This window comes from Bubalus kerabau, chromosome 3, assembly GCF_029407905.1.
Source record: "Bubalus kerabau isolate K-KA32 ecotype Philippines breed swamp buffalo chromosome 3, PCC_UOA_SB_1v2, whole genome shotgun sequence".
NCBI lineage: Eukaryota > Metazoa > Chordata > Mammalia > Artiodactyla > Bovidae > Bubalus > Bubalus kerabau.
Genome location: NC_073626.1, coordinates 87831867 through 87847150, shown reverse-complemented (window position 1 = coordinate 87847150; position 15284 = coordinate 87831867). Strand labels below are relative to the sequence as shown.

The window sequence follows — 15284 nt, the reverse complement described above, 5'->3', positions numbered from 1 at the left end:
AAACAAGAATTTCAAATTATTTTAAAATTCCTACTCATTTTCCTTTAACATTAACAATCATGCTGATTCTTATCAGATTTCTCAAGAAAATTTCAAGGATTAGTTATTTACTCTTTGTAACCTCTAATTTAGATTATCCAGTAAAGTTATGTGAGAGTAAGGGTATATGTCATATTACTTCTCAGCCAGCCATTTATTTTAAATGGGTGCATAGTAGCTATGCAACTGTGGTGTTGGAGAAGACTCTTCAGAGTCCCAAGGAGATCCAATCAGTCATTCCTAAAGGAAATCAGTCCTGAATATTCACTGGAAGGACTGATGCTGAAGCTGAAACTCCAATACTTTGGCCATCTGATGTGAAGAACTGACTTATTGGAAAAGAGCCTGATGCTGGGAAAGATTGAAGGTGGGAGGAGAAGGGGATGACAGAGGATGAGATGGTTGGATGGCATCACTGACTCGATGGACATGAGTTTGAGTAAGCTCCGGGAGTTGGTGATGGACAGGGAAGCCTGGCATGCTGCAGTCCATGGGGTCACAAAGAGTCAGACACGACTGAGGCGACTGAACTGAACTGATAGTAGCTATAAATGCTAATGATCTAGAGAACTTAACATATGTCACATTGACTCAATATCTGTGAAACAATTTAAATATGCATTAATTATACTGCTAATTATCATAATGATAATAAGCTTCACCAGCACCCAGGAAGAGATAAGGTGTTATACTGAACACATCAAGAGGAGCCAGCTGGATTTATCTGGAAATAGGGTTTGTGGAAATAGGGGAAATAGAGCTTTGGGATAGGTGATTACTCCTAACATTGCATGGGGTGTAACCAGGGGTCAAAAGGTGTCAGCCTGTCCTGGAGTCGGGCTGATTCTACTGAATCAGATGGGGGAAGATTTACATTAGGCATTCTTTTCTTTCTGCTTAAAATGACCACATGTTCATAATAGAATAGAGTAATGTACCTGCTCTAAGATGATGGATTAGATCACATATTAAGAGTTATAAAACATGTACTTAGAATTTCCAATCTAATCTCTGGTTCTTTGTACCAGCTAGGACCATGTTTGGCATATAGTCGAAGAATAATAAATATTTGTTGAATGAAAAAATAAATCAAATGTACAGATTTTATTTTAGGTGTTGTTTTTTTTTTTTTAACTAATCCTCCCCCAAAGATACACCTGCCCTTACTTTTTACCATCCTGTCCATGTTGTAAATTTCATATATAAACTCTTCTACCTGGACATCATTTTAAAATATATCAAATTTTGTCCTTGGAGTTAGCTGGAACACTTGTTTGAAAAACAGATTCCTAGTTCTTATCTCAAATCTACTGATTCAGAATTGGGGATAAAGCCCTGATTCTCATTTTTGTTCAAGCCCCACTGGTGAGTCTTCTTCAAAGAATCCAAATTTAGTGATTTCACTGAATCTACTTAGTTCAGTGTTCTCCTGTACCTATCAGTTGAATTTCTCACAGCCTATGAACTCCTGGTAGGTGGACAGGTCTGGCCTGCATAGCAATTTACATCTCACGGACAGACTCCCCACAGCTAATGTTGATTATGGCTTTCAAGGAATGTTCAAAGTCTCTTGTAATGTTTATGTCTCTATTCAGTCCTCTTGCTCATCGCCAGATGGATTCTTCTTTAGGTACATTCCCTCTGCTGACTTCTATGGAATAGAGAAAGGGCAAGGGGACTGATCCTGCTGCCATAGCTTATGTTTAAACAAGATAACAGGGAAAGCAATGATAGGGGAAGGAGCCATTGTTTTCTAGTGTTTTGAATATGTGTGTGTGTGTGTGTTTGTACATGTAAATCAGTATAAAATGCATCACTATGGCATCAATCACACCAAACAAGTTCTAGCCACCTAAAAAATTGAATGTGTGGATTTTCATTACTTTTTCTAAATAATGTTTTAATATTGAATTATAATCTCTTGATTATTTTGAAAGTTTAGTTTTGCCATCTGAAATTTTTAAACTCAAAGTAGTTGAGCAGAATATAAATGAATTCTGAGAGCGTATCATTCTTCCACTGGTAACTGACACTCACTTAACACTTACTTCCTGATAGTGCCCTTAGAGTCAATTTGGCTCATCTTTACAATTACTCATACACTGCTTAAACACTCTAATTAACAATAATTATTTGCATTTTCAACTTAGTAAAACAAAGATAGAAATTATTTCAATTACGAATCCAAAAAATTACAATTCACAGAAATAATTCACAAGTAATGATTCACTATTCTCCTAATTCTTTCTTAAAATTTTGTATTTATTCTTTATTAGGATTCTGTTTTTGTCATTTAATTTTCTAGTCTTGAAAAACTGACAATAACTGTCAGAGCAGAGACATCAGATGTCAGTTCTAATATTCATCATAAACTAAATGAGAAAACATGGTTTATTATAGTGGGCTCATAAATGGCTGGTAGATCTTTTTGTTCTCACTTTCATACTGATTTTGAAACTGATGTTTATGAGGCCATCTCAGCGGAGTGACATGGACTTCCAAGCACACCGCATCTGTCTCTCTGCTTGCTCTACAATGATGCTGTCCTCAGTAGGCAGTATGTCCAGCCATCGCATCAGGTCATGTTTATTTCTGGAGTGAGCACCACAGGAGTAAATGCTGGAAATAAAAGGGTGGGGAACAAACTATTTAAAATCAATATTATATTTGGGCAAAGGCTGACTATTTTGAAGAAATGGGACTGTGGTAGCTTTAGACCAGTAACAAAAAGTGTTATACTAAGTTCTATGTAGGGGGCACTCTACATGTATAGTCCCATGAAATGCTCACAGAAACTCTCTGATATATAAGTACTATTATCAACACCATTTTGAAGATTAGGAAATGGAAACCAGAGAGTTAAAATAACTTGCTAATATATAACAGAGCTGGGGTTTAAATCCAGCTCCATCTGATTTTAGAGACTGGGTGCTTTACCACTGCCTTTTGATTTAAAGTGAATGCACACTGTAATAGAACAACAACAAAACAAACACAAAAATCAAACAACACACAAGGGGAGGTAGGATAATTATACCTCAAAATGAACATTAAGAGAAAATGAGACAATTTGATCTCCATCAAATATTAGCAAAGAGATTGCTATAAAGCTTTTAATGTCTCACTGAAGAATGTACTAGCTCTTGGTTTTGAAAAAATATTGCAAGGTTCTCTCTGTAGATAACACTAAACAATATAAGTTATTCAAAGGAATTGTCAGGTTTTTAAAAGTTCATTCTGTGTATTATGTTATTGTTGTGCTATGTTAAATGGGGCTTCCTACTCCCCCATCTCTAGAGCAGTAAGGGGCTTCCCAAGTGGCTCAGTGGTAAAGAATCCACCTACCAATGCAGGAGATATAAGAGAGCGGGTCCAATCCCTGGGTCAGGAACATCCCCTGGAGAAGGGCATGGCAACCCACTCTAATATCCTTGCGTAGAAAATCCCATGGTCAGAGGAACCTGGCAGGCCACAGTGTATGGGGTCACAGAGTTGGACACAACTGAAGTGACTGAGAACATATGCATGCACCATGTTCTTATGCTTTATGTTGACCATACCCTGTGATCTTTACTACTTTGCGTGCGTGCTAAGTCACCTCAGTTGTGGGAGACTCTGCAATGCTATGGACTGTAGCTCACCAGGCTCTTCTCTCTGCGGGATTCTCTGGGCATAAGTACTGAAGTGGGTTGCCATGCCATCCTAAAGGGGCTCTTCCCAACCCAGGAATTGAACCTTCATCTCTTAAGTCTCCTCCATTGGCAGGTGAGTTCTTTATCACTAGCACCACATGGTATTAAATGACAAATGTTTTGGTGACCCTGAAGATGAAAGTAAACCCGGTCTATATTTGAAGGCCCACTTGGTCTCCTTTGCCATCTCATCTTCCTCTAATCTCTGTTTTAAATTGTGATGTAACTTTTATTGAATTTACTTGGATTTCTTCTTTGAATCCTAGATGATATTTCCACTTGTGTATTTCACAAGCACTTCAAAATCAGTATGTCTAAAGCTCAGAAACACAGGAATTCCATCCTGCTGCTCCAGATTTCTCCAAGTCAATGGCACTATCATCCACTTCGTTGTTCAATTCAAATACCCGTGATTTATCTTTGCCTTCCGTCTTTGCTTACTGCCGTTGTGTAGCACCCAGGTCTGACAATTCTATGTCCAAAATCTCTCTCTACCCTCTCTATTTCTCCTACAACCTCCAAGGCCAAGCTATGTCTCACTAGGTAGGCTGTAATGGATATCTGTTTGCTACACCTGCAATTTCATTTCTAGGATTTCACTGTGGGTTTTTTTGTTTTTTGTTTTTTTGGCCACATCTCTTGGCACCCAAGATCTTAATTCCCTGGGATCAAACCCAGGCCCCTTGCAGTGAAAGCCCACATTCTTAACCACTGGATCACTAGGGAAATCCCTTCATTGTGAATTTGAATTACATTTTTCTAATGACTAATGATGTTGAGTCTCTTCATAAGCTTATTGCTTACTTTCCAGTAGTTGTGTATGGACCTGAGAGTAGGACCATAAGGGAGGTTGAGCACTGAAGAATTGATGATTTTGAACTGTGATGCTAGAGAAGACTCTGGAGAGTCCCTTGGACAGCAAGGAGATCAAACCAGTCAATTGTAAAGGAAATCAATGGGAAGGACTGATGCTGAAGCTGAAGCTCCAATACTTTGGCCACCCGATGGGAAGAGCCAACTCATTGGAAGAGACCCTGATGCTGGAAAAGAAAGAGGGCAGGGGAAGAAGAGGGTGACAGGGAATGAGATAGTTGGATGGCTCACTGACTCAATGAACATGAGTTTGAACAAACTCTAGGAGATAGGGAAGCCTGGCATGCTGAGTCCATAGGGTCACAAAGAGACACGGCTTAGTGACTCAGCAACAAGCACAATATCTTCTTTAGGGGATATGTCTGTCCTTTGGCTTCCCGGAAGCTGTGGGCTTCCCTAATGACTCAGTGAGTAAAGAATCTGCCTGTAGTGCAGGCAGATTCAGTCTTCCATTTCAAGATAGCTATTCTCGATCCCTTGTATTTCCATGTGAATTTTGGAATCACCTTATAAATTTCTGCAGAAAGTATGATCTGGGATTTGGATAGGGGTCATATTTAGTTTGCAGACATATTTAGAGACTATTGCCTTCTTTAAAATGCTGTTTTGTGATCTATAAATATAGGATTTATTTTCATTTATTTATATCTTTTTGTATTGTTTATTGCTAATGTATAGGAAAACAATTGATTTATATATATTAATCTTGTGTTTTGCAAATTTACTCAACTTGCTTGTTAGTTCCATTATTTTTTAGTGAATTCCTTAGGATTTTCCATAAACAAGATCATGTCATCTCTAAATATAGTTTTGCTTCTTCCTTCCTAATCTGGATACTTTTTCTTTCTTTCTTTATCTAATTGCCCTGGATACAACTGCCAAAAAGTGAAAGAGAAAGTCTCTCAGTCACGTCCAACTCTTTGCGACCTCGTGGACTATACAGCCCATGGAATTCTCCAGGCCAAAGTACTGGAATGGGTAGCCTTTTCCTTCTCCAGGGGATCTTCCCAACCCAGGGATCAAAACCAGGTCTCCCACATCGCAAGTGGATTCTTTACCAGCTGAGCCACAAGGGAAGCCCATACAACTGTCAATAAGACATTTAATAGAAATAAGGACTAACATGCTATCTTATTCTTGATCTTAGGGAAAGAGCACTGACTTTCACCAGTGTGATATTAACCCTGATTTGTGTGTGTGTGTGTGTGGATGCCCTTTATCAGATAGAGGAAATTCCTCCTATTTCCAGTCTGCTGAGTGTTTTTATAATGAAAGGGGGCTGTATTTTGTTAAATCCTTTTTCTGTATCTATTGAAATCACCATATTTTTTTTGGTCTCTTTTTCTATTAATCTAACTCATTATAGTAATTGATTTTTGGATGTTAAACCTTATATTCTTGGGATAAATCTCACTTGATCTTGGTGAATAATCCTTTTTATACATTACTGGATTTGGCTTGCTAGTAGTATGATGAGGGTCTTTCCATTTATATTCATAATAGATATTGGTCTGTAACTACTATTGGTCTGTAACTTCTTTACTTGTAACATAAAGGAGTATGGTTTTGGTATCATAGCATCTGGCCTTAAAGATGAATTGATAAGTGTTCTATTTTATAGTTTGAAAGAGTTTGTGAAGGGTTGGTAATAATTCTTAAAATGTTCTCTAGAGTTTACCAGTGAAGTCAACTGGGCTTGGGGTTTTCTTTGTGGGAAGTTTTAAAATCATTAAAACAATTTTCTCAGTTGTTATAGTTCTATTCAGGTTTTCTGTTTACTCTTGAGTGAATTGTGGTAGTTTTTATCTTTACAGGAATTTGTTCTTTTCATCTAAGTTGTCTGATTTTTTTTTGATATACAGTCTTTCTAACCTGTTCCTTTAAGGAATACTATCTCATCAGTTTTTCTACCAAGTATAAAAACCATAATCTGTTGGAGAAAATTTTAATTTAGATATAAAGCAACTGTATTTGTTTATTATTCACAGGGATAAAGGTTAATAAGGATTGTAAGCTATTCAATTTTTACTACATAATTTTTGTTAATTCACAAGGATACTGAAATAAAAAGTAAGTTCTTTGCTTTACATAAAATAAGCAATAAGTAAATAAAAGACTCATTAATATTGATTATCCTATGGAAATATTATTTTAATTTACCCTAGCATGTTCCTAGATTTTAAGGCTCAGTTTGACTGCCTCTTGTTAAAAAAAACCTTTAGCCTTGATTTCATATTCCCAGTTAGAGCTTTAGAACCTGATTTTTCAAGGTGTATGTATGACTGTAAATTCTTGTGTAGTTGTAACACAATTCACTTTGGAAATCAGAGACAGGTAAACTCCTCTGCAATATGGGAATCATCCGAAAACTTGGATTGTTTTCAGATTATTTAGAATTTGACAAAACTCAAAAAGAATTTGCCAAGATTCATCCTCTGTGACTTTAAAATCCAAGAGCAAAGTAGAGAAATATAATCTGCAAGGCTGATATTTATACTCAACTAAAAACTCTTTTAGGTCCATGAACTTTCTGAATCTTTTCTTCAGCCCTTTAGACGTCCCCATATTTCCTCCTAAAGAACAGTGAATATTCTGTTTCACAGTTCTGAATGTTGATACTGGGAACATTTTAAGCCTTAAAAACAAATTCACATCTCCTTTGATGATAATTTGGTCTCACATATATCTTACTTTACAAAAATAGGTTGTTGAGATTATAGTACTAGTAATAGTTACAATAATAGTAATAAGAACAATGGATTTCTGCTGAAAATATAGGCATTCTAAGTGATACTTGTCTTTATAAAATATTGATCCACATTCTGTCTAAATCATCTGTGAATTCAGATTACCCTCTGAAATAATTATATAAGGTTATTACTTACCTAAGTAAGCAATCACTATAAATTTTATAAATGTGTATGTATACTCATAAGTCTATATGCATATATATATTTTTTTTCCTGTGTTCATCGGTTACATAATTTTGGCCGCACAGGTTGAACTTCCCAGATACTTGCCTATGTCAGAGACTTTGTGTCTGCATTTCCCTCTGCAGTGAGGATCTAGCCTGCAGTTTGCATCCTTCCTGTCCTTTAGGTCTTGGCTCAAATATCATCTCAGAGAGGCCTTCCCTAGCCACTTTTGTTATGAACTGAATTTTGTCCTCTCAAAATACATAAATTGAAACTCCAATCCTCAATGGAACTGTATTTGGAAATAGGTGCTTTAACAAAGTAATTATGATTATTCAAGAACACACAGCGGAGCCCTAATCTGATGAAGCTAGTGGTGTCCTTACTGAAAGAGGAAGAGATACCAGGAATGCACATGCACAGAGAAAAAGTCATGTGAGGACAAAGCTTAAGGCATCCATCTACAAGCCAAGGAGAGAAGCCCCCAGAAAAACTAAACTCAGTTACACCTTGATCTGAGACTTCAGTCTCCAGAACTGTGAGAATAGCAATTTCTGTTATTTAAGCCACCCAGGCTTTATTTTGTTTTTTATTATTATCACCCAGGTGATATTTTGTTATGGCAACCCTGGATGTCTAACACAGCCCCACTCCAGATGTCTTCTGTAGCACTTTTACAAATTTTAAATATTCTATTAATTCACTATTTACTTGTTTATTGTCAGACTGTCCTTTTGTAAGGCCAGAGAATTTTCATTCATGCCTTATACCTGTGCCTGGTATCTGGAAGTTACTCAATAAATAACTGTTGAACAAATAACCAAAGTATCCAAAAGCCACAGTGGACTAGGCATTGTGGATAATGGATAACTATGGGATGCTAATCTCTGTTTTTTTTATTCAGTAGATGGTTATTTTTAATCACAAGAGGAACACTATAACTTCTTCGGCTCACGAGTTAAAAATCCAACTGTTTATAGAAGTCAAGTAGATGTTGTAAGTGAATATGTTACTTTATGCAAATAAAACTGAAGGTTTTTCTCCATTTTCTATTTTATATTGGGGTACATAGCAAACTGGAGAATGCATTGCCACCCTAAGGACAACACCTGCTTCTGAGTCAACTATTCCCATGGGCCCAATGTTGTCAGATCTAATATTTAAAAAGAAGTAAAAAAAAAAATCTACATTTTTATGTGAAATCTTATGATTTAAAAAAATTGACAACTAATGCAAATTTGTATAAAATACTGCAGGCCAAAATGAACAATAAAAAAATAATAAAAGGAAAAGTATGCAGAAGTCGACGAGAGGCCTTCAAGGAGATCTGAAGCTATGCTAGCTAAAGGTGGTGCTCCTTTCACTGCAGGCACTGGAGGCCCTGCCCAGAAGAACCCGACTTCTCCACACTATATAATCTCTCTTTTCTTTATCCCTCACTGAGCCTTATTCTCTACTCCCACCCACCTCAGCTTCCTTTTCCTTTCTTCTTCATTTCTTCTCTCCTGCTTTTGCCTTACAGCTGCTAATATCCTTGCTTTGCAACCAAAGTTCCTGAAAAAATTCGTTTCTGATCCAAAGAGGTGGAGGATAGGAACACGGGTGCTACTCAGGGATAACTACTCCCTACTCTCAGCCTTAAGAAGAGCATCATTGAGGGGAAAAAAAAATACATCACACAGAGGGAGCTGTCATCTTTGTGTACTAGGATGGAGAACACAATGAAATGCTTGCTACCATTTATTAAGCTGCCACAAAATGTTAGCAATTTTAGAAAAAAAAATAGTTAATGTTTATTGAATGTTTGCTCATGTAGTGAACTCTATACTCAAATGAAATCAAGAAAAGTGCAGATAGCTCCCCTAAGTCCTTTCACAAATGTTCAGGAATTCAGAAACTGTAAATCATGAAGCAAGGCCATATAGAATTTAGTTGCAAAATTCTGGAGCCTCTGTTACTTTCCAATTCTAGTTTTTGCTTGTCTGGCTTTTATTTGGTCACTTCTGCATATCTCTTAAACCAAAAAGTCTTGTGTTTGTCCTCAAGGTTGGCAAAAATGAGGGAAAGATGAGAAGCTTAGTTTCTACTCTTGGTGTGGTTGTATCGTCACATAGGATGAGGAATGATGCTTGGGAAGAAGAACCTCAAGAGAAAAAATAGAGAAGGAGAAAAGAAAGGGAATTGGTTGGAGGGGAGTAGGCTGAGGCCAATGAGGACAGCTTGGGTCTAAGGTATGGGAACTCACACCTGTTTCCCACTGGGTAAAAATAAAAAATGGGAAAATTAGGAAGTCCCAAAATAGTTATCTGTTATTTTTATTATTATGTGAGTGAGCTAAATGGATCTTTCTCATTTTACCACCCCATTGTCCTATTTGTTCCTAAAATCCTGCCTAATTCTCCCAAAGCTCTTTTAATTTTCAGACTGATGTTCCTGGGACCTACCCTCTCCTTGGAAAAACCCTTCCTCTTCTTATTCCCCTGGTGGCTCAGACGGTAAAGCATCTGCCTGCAATGCGGGAGACCCAGATTCGATTCCTGGGTCGGGAAGATTCCCTGGAGAAGGAAATGGCAATTCTACTCCAGCACTCTTGCCTGGAAAATCCCATGGACGCAGGAGCCTGAAAGGCTACAGTCCATGGGGTCACAAAGAGTCGGACACGACTGAGTGACTTCACTTTCACTTTCACTTCTTATTTCACTTAGACCTAGTGATTTAAGTGACCCAGTGGTCTAAGTGAATGCCTGATCCCATATTGGTGGTAATGACTGAGCATCCATACTGCATTCTTATTCATGCTTTCAGACGAAAGTTTAAATGCAGTACCCTTATTTCCCCAACTAGCACAATGATGGGCAGAGGTGAAACTCAATTAACTGATTGGGACTAACTAGTGGGACTTCATCTGTTAATATATAACAATGATGAAGCTGAAGCTCCAACACTTTGGCCACCTGATGCAAAGAGCTGACTCATTGGAAAAGACCCTGATGTTGGGAAAGATTGAAGGCAGGAAAAGGGGATGACATTGGATGACATAGTTGGATGGCATCACTGGCTCAATGGACATGAGTTTGAGCAAGCTCCAGAAGATGGTGAAGAATAGGGAAACCTGGCATGCTGCAGTCCATGGGGTCGCAAGGAGCTGGACATGACTGAGCAACTAAACAACAACAAACGAACGAGTGTTTTGTAAGTGGGTCTTTAAGTTTCTCAAAATGTTCTCACTTTCATATACTATAACTGTCATATATTTCTTACTGGAAATAATGACTCAAATTCCAAAATGCAAATGCAACTCACCCTTGCCTCTAGACATGGAGGCAGGTTCACCATAAAATCCACATACTTTTCCTTGACTTTTTTTTAGGCCACCCTGAGCAGCATGCGGGATCTTAGTCCCCCTAAAATCCACATACTTGTGTTCCCCACACATTTGTTTCTGATGAAGCAAATTGTCCATTTCAAGTATTGGGGAGTTTCCTTTCAAAATTAGGTGTTATTTTTGCATGTATTAGCATTCAAGGAATCAATAGGATAGAACCTAATCCACTGCGTGACCACTGCTGCTTTGAGGAAAATATGGCCCCAAAATGAGGTGAGACACTGGTCTGAAAACAATTTTAACTTGACAAAGTACAAAAAATACAGACTCACACAATCTATTTCAATTAACAGCCTCAGAATAATCTTGTGCTCACAGAGAGGAATGAGTATTGAAGATCTACACTGAAGACATATTGCCTTTATCTTATTGGTTAACCTCCTCATTTTGTAATTCTGTGAAAATCTCATGAGCATTCTTAATTTTTCAAAGTATTTTCCTATATTTCAATTTTAAAGCAATAAATAATTCAGAACTCATACTTTCTTCAGCTAAAGGCTTGCCACTGTTCTTCCATTATTGTCAGTTAGCTTTGAACCAGAGGTATTTCCCACTTCAGCTATCATAAGCTATCACAAGCTATCATAAGCTTTTAATGTTGGTGCAAACATTTTTCCTTTCCCTAGACTCCAAAGCTAGACATGTTATTATTGTACATTTTTCCTGTTTTAGATCGTAAGCTTCTTTACATAGTTTCATAAAAACCTATGTCCCTGATATCACAGAAAGGTTTATAAACAAAGTCTTAATTTAAATCCAAACTAGCCCCAGTCTCCTGAATTTCATCAAAGTGAGATCAATGTTATCTAAGCCTGTTTAAAAAGGATCCATTTAAAAACTAAACATAATGCTTGCTTAATAATATTTAGTCTTCTAATTTGATTTTCTTGGCTTTTGCATCTAGAAAAACAATTTCACTTTTTCTATGCAGCTATTCCTGAGATCTCTATTCTTGACTGCCTCCCTAAATTTTTGGAAAGACTCATAATAAAAATTTCCATAGATTCTGTTTTAACTTTTCCATTCTTACTCATCTTTACTTTCCATGAGGCAATCCAATAATGAAAAGCAATGTTAGTTAAAAATACTGTCTCTAAAGGCCTGTCAAAGCTTGGAATTTAGCATGTATTTTGGAGAGACGTCGGGGTGTTACAGAAGAGTGCTCGGGTTTTTCTATTGCAGAAGTAATACTGGAAATCTCTTGCTACTTATGCCTTCAATTCCTCAGTGATTCTGGTTGCTCAACAACATACCTGGGAGCTTATATGTCTTCTTAGAAATAACAGAGTTACTTTGGAAAATAAGCACTTAGGAAATGTTCAATCTCTTGTCACCATGCACTACTGCTTTTTCCAAACTGTTCTAGGCAGACTGAGCAAAATAGAGAAAATTCTTACCTCTTGAAGGACGTAAGACAATACACATCACCAATAAAGCAAGCACAGCAGAGGTGGCAACTCCAAATACAATTTTTAACCATGTCTACATAAAATAAAGAAAATTAGACATATGAATGGTTTCTGCTAAGTAGTAGAAATGGCAAGATTTTGTTTACACCTAAATCCACTTTCTCCCTCCCCATAAAGCTTTTGATTGTCTTCCACTGATCTGGCTATAATTGCTGGAATTCTTCCAGCTCTGCAAGGAGAAATGTTTCCACAGTATATTTAGAACGATTCCCCTATCCTAACCCACTCCAGGAAGTACATACTTATGTATAAATCCTCACCTTCTAAACAATAGAAAACTCTTGATTGTGCTCAACTCAGCCAGCCCCCATCATTTAGCAGTATCTGAGGCTACATATACTAACCTTCATTTTTCCAGATGTTTTTGAAAGTTAGCTAATTCTGACTTCAGAGCGTGGGTCACCAGATCTGTGAAAACCGTTGAAAGAAGCAGGTCTGTCTTCGTAGTTGGAAGTCGAAGCTAGGGCAAGTTTTTTTTTTTTCTTTCCACGGACTTTCGAAAACCGTGCCAAATTTCAAAAGATTTCTGTAAAATTAGAAACAGATTTTGGGGGCGTTCTTGGCCTTGAAATGAACTGTGAGTGGCTCAAGGGAGGTTTTATAGCCTTCTTATCCTTGTAAATTCTACACCAACATCTGCTTACGTTGACATACAGAGGTTTTTTAAAATATTTTTTTTAACAAGTTTAGGTTTATGTTTCATTTTCTTCTAGAAATCACTTATGAATCATATTGGAAAGTCATGGGGTTTTGGATAACCTTTCTATTTGCAACCAAAGGAAGAATTTAAAATATAACTTTAAGGTGTGTATAATACACATATATCTAACTTTTAGCAGAGGAAGAAGATTAAAGCCACATAAGATTTTGTAAGACAGACTCCATGTTACTGCAATTTTTCTTTCTCTGGGAGATTATGAGGTACTGCAGACAGAAATGTTTTTCTTTCAGCACAATTTCTTTGTCCATATAGCACCATATGCACTTTCAGTAAATACAGAAGTTTAAAAATTCAACTGTCTAAACCCACGACTGCTTTACTTTAAAGAATTAAAATGCCATCTGGTGAAATTTAGTATGGGTTAGGTGTATATGCACAGGCCAGAAAGATGGAAAGATCAGTAAGAATAATTTACCAGCAGACCTTTGAAAGAATGAACATGGCTTTGCAAAAGTGATATTTTTGCTTCCCTCTCAGAATATATTCTGAGAGAGAACAGTTAGTAATTATAAAGCCTTTAAAATAAATAAAAAGCATTTGAAAAAAGAAGTAAGTCATATGTACAATTTCATTTTGGCTAAATTTGCATAAATCCCAAGCAATCGGTCAACCTGACATCATCTGACATCAGTCTGAATTAACACACACACACGTCCACATGCACACACACATACCAGTTTAATAGCGTATGTTGGCTGGTTCAGTATAACTCCTTTGGATAGATTCTGTTGTTCCTCATAAATACAGTTGTTAACCTACTGTGTGTTTTTTCCCCCAGTCATGGGTCTCAACCTGACTAAAACAAACTTCATGGTGAACTTTCATGGATTTTTCATGAACAGTAATGAGGAAATGTTTCTGAAATCTTTTGCTGTTTGCTTTAGTCAACCGGTCTGACTACCATGGAAGGTTTTCTCCAGCAAAGCGCAGGACAGTGGCTTGTGAACTTCCTTTCAGACATTCTCCAGACATCCCTCCCTGAATTCCAGCCTTATGAAAATTCTGTTGAGGAAAATGAGTCATGAAGCACTTACTGGCAGCGAGATGTAGCCACCCCAGGTTGGAGAGGCGGCCCTCCCTCCTTTGCAGTTGATGGGGCCAGCTCTTTGCAAACTGGAGCAATCATTGAGATAAACATCCAAGTTGTGCTATATACATGTAGGCATCTCCGTGTGCTTGTGAAATCCTCAAATCCAAAATAAAAGCCACCAGCCAGGTTCCAAATGAACTGCTGCTACCATGTGGGTCCTCTCACATGTATTGCCTTCTTTGGAAAGTTCACACAGCGCATTCTCAGAAGTTCTGTTCCAGCTGCCAAGGCTCCAAAGTCTCCAAGTGCTTTTTAGTGAGTTATTTCCACGACTTTACATCCTGAAGAAGAACTGACTGTAGTAAATGATTAGGGCATAATTAAAATGGTTACTCTTGGCTTTAGCAATTAAAAATGCACTGACATGTGACTTGCCTGGGTACCACTTAGGATTGCAGTTAAGTGTGGGTGTCTATAAGAAACTCATTTGACAGAATCTAAGAAGAAATCTGGGTGCTTTAAGAAGAAAAAGTTTTGATTGAAACTTTTAGTGAGAAGGGAAAATATGAGGCTAAAACATGTTTCTTTAATTTTGTTTGTTTTTTCCTTGGATGGTTGGGTAATTCAAACTGCAAATTTTGGACGATTCTGACTGGTTTGAAAGGTTTCAAGAAAAATGAGACTGACTACAGAAATAAAGGGGAGTTAGGGATACATTGCTTATAACAAAACTACACATATCCATCCCTTTGAGATAATGTGTAAGTGTTCTAATTTTCTAACAAGTACTCCCACAAAAATAACTTACATTCTTTTAATATTATAGCCTCTTTACTGACTTTTTCTCCTTTTAGAGTCAAAATGCAAATGCTTATGCTAACATTTTTTAAACATTAAAGAAACTCAATATAGCCTTATTTTATGTAGTTAGTTAACATCCAGTTAACATTTTTTGGGGAAAATAATTATGAATAGGCCAGGGGGTGGAAATAATTATGAATAAGCTATGATCTGTGTCTTCAGGAAACTTACATTCTTCTACAAGCCTGGCAACTGTGTGTGTGTGTGTGTGTGTGTGTGTGTGTGTGAACGCTTAGTCATGTCTGACTCTTTATTACCCCCTGGACTATATAGCCCATCAGGCTCCTTTGTCTATAGAG

At 37.2% G+C, this 15284-nt stretch overlaps 1 protein-coding gene across 1 annotated transcript in view; it reads right to left on the bottom strand.

The window, feature by feature from the left end:
* The window catches only part of FAP (fibroblast activation protein alpha), a 76920-nt gene extending 62729 nt beyond the window's left edge, over positions 1–14191 (bottom strand). The window contains exons 1-3 of the mRNA XM_055572415.1: positions 14129–14191; positions 12718–12899; positions 12302–12386 (exon numbers count right to left, since the gene is read on the bottom strand). Of these exons, the coding sequence (XP_055428390.1) occupies positions 12302–12386; positions 12718–12723 (91 nt within the window). The 5' untranslated portion in view covers positions 12724–12899; positions 14129–14191. The remainder of the gene's footprint in view (positions 1–12301; positions 12387–12717; positions 12900–14128) is intronic.
* Positions 14192–15284: the final 1093 nt, after the last annotated feature.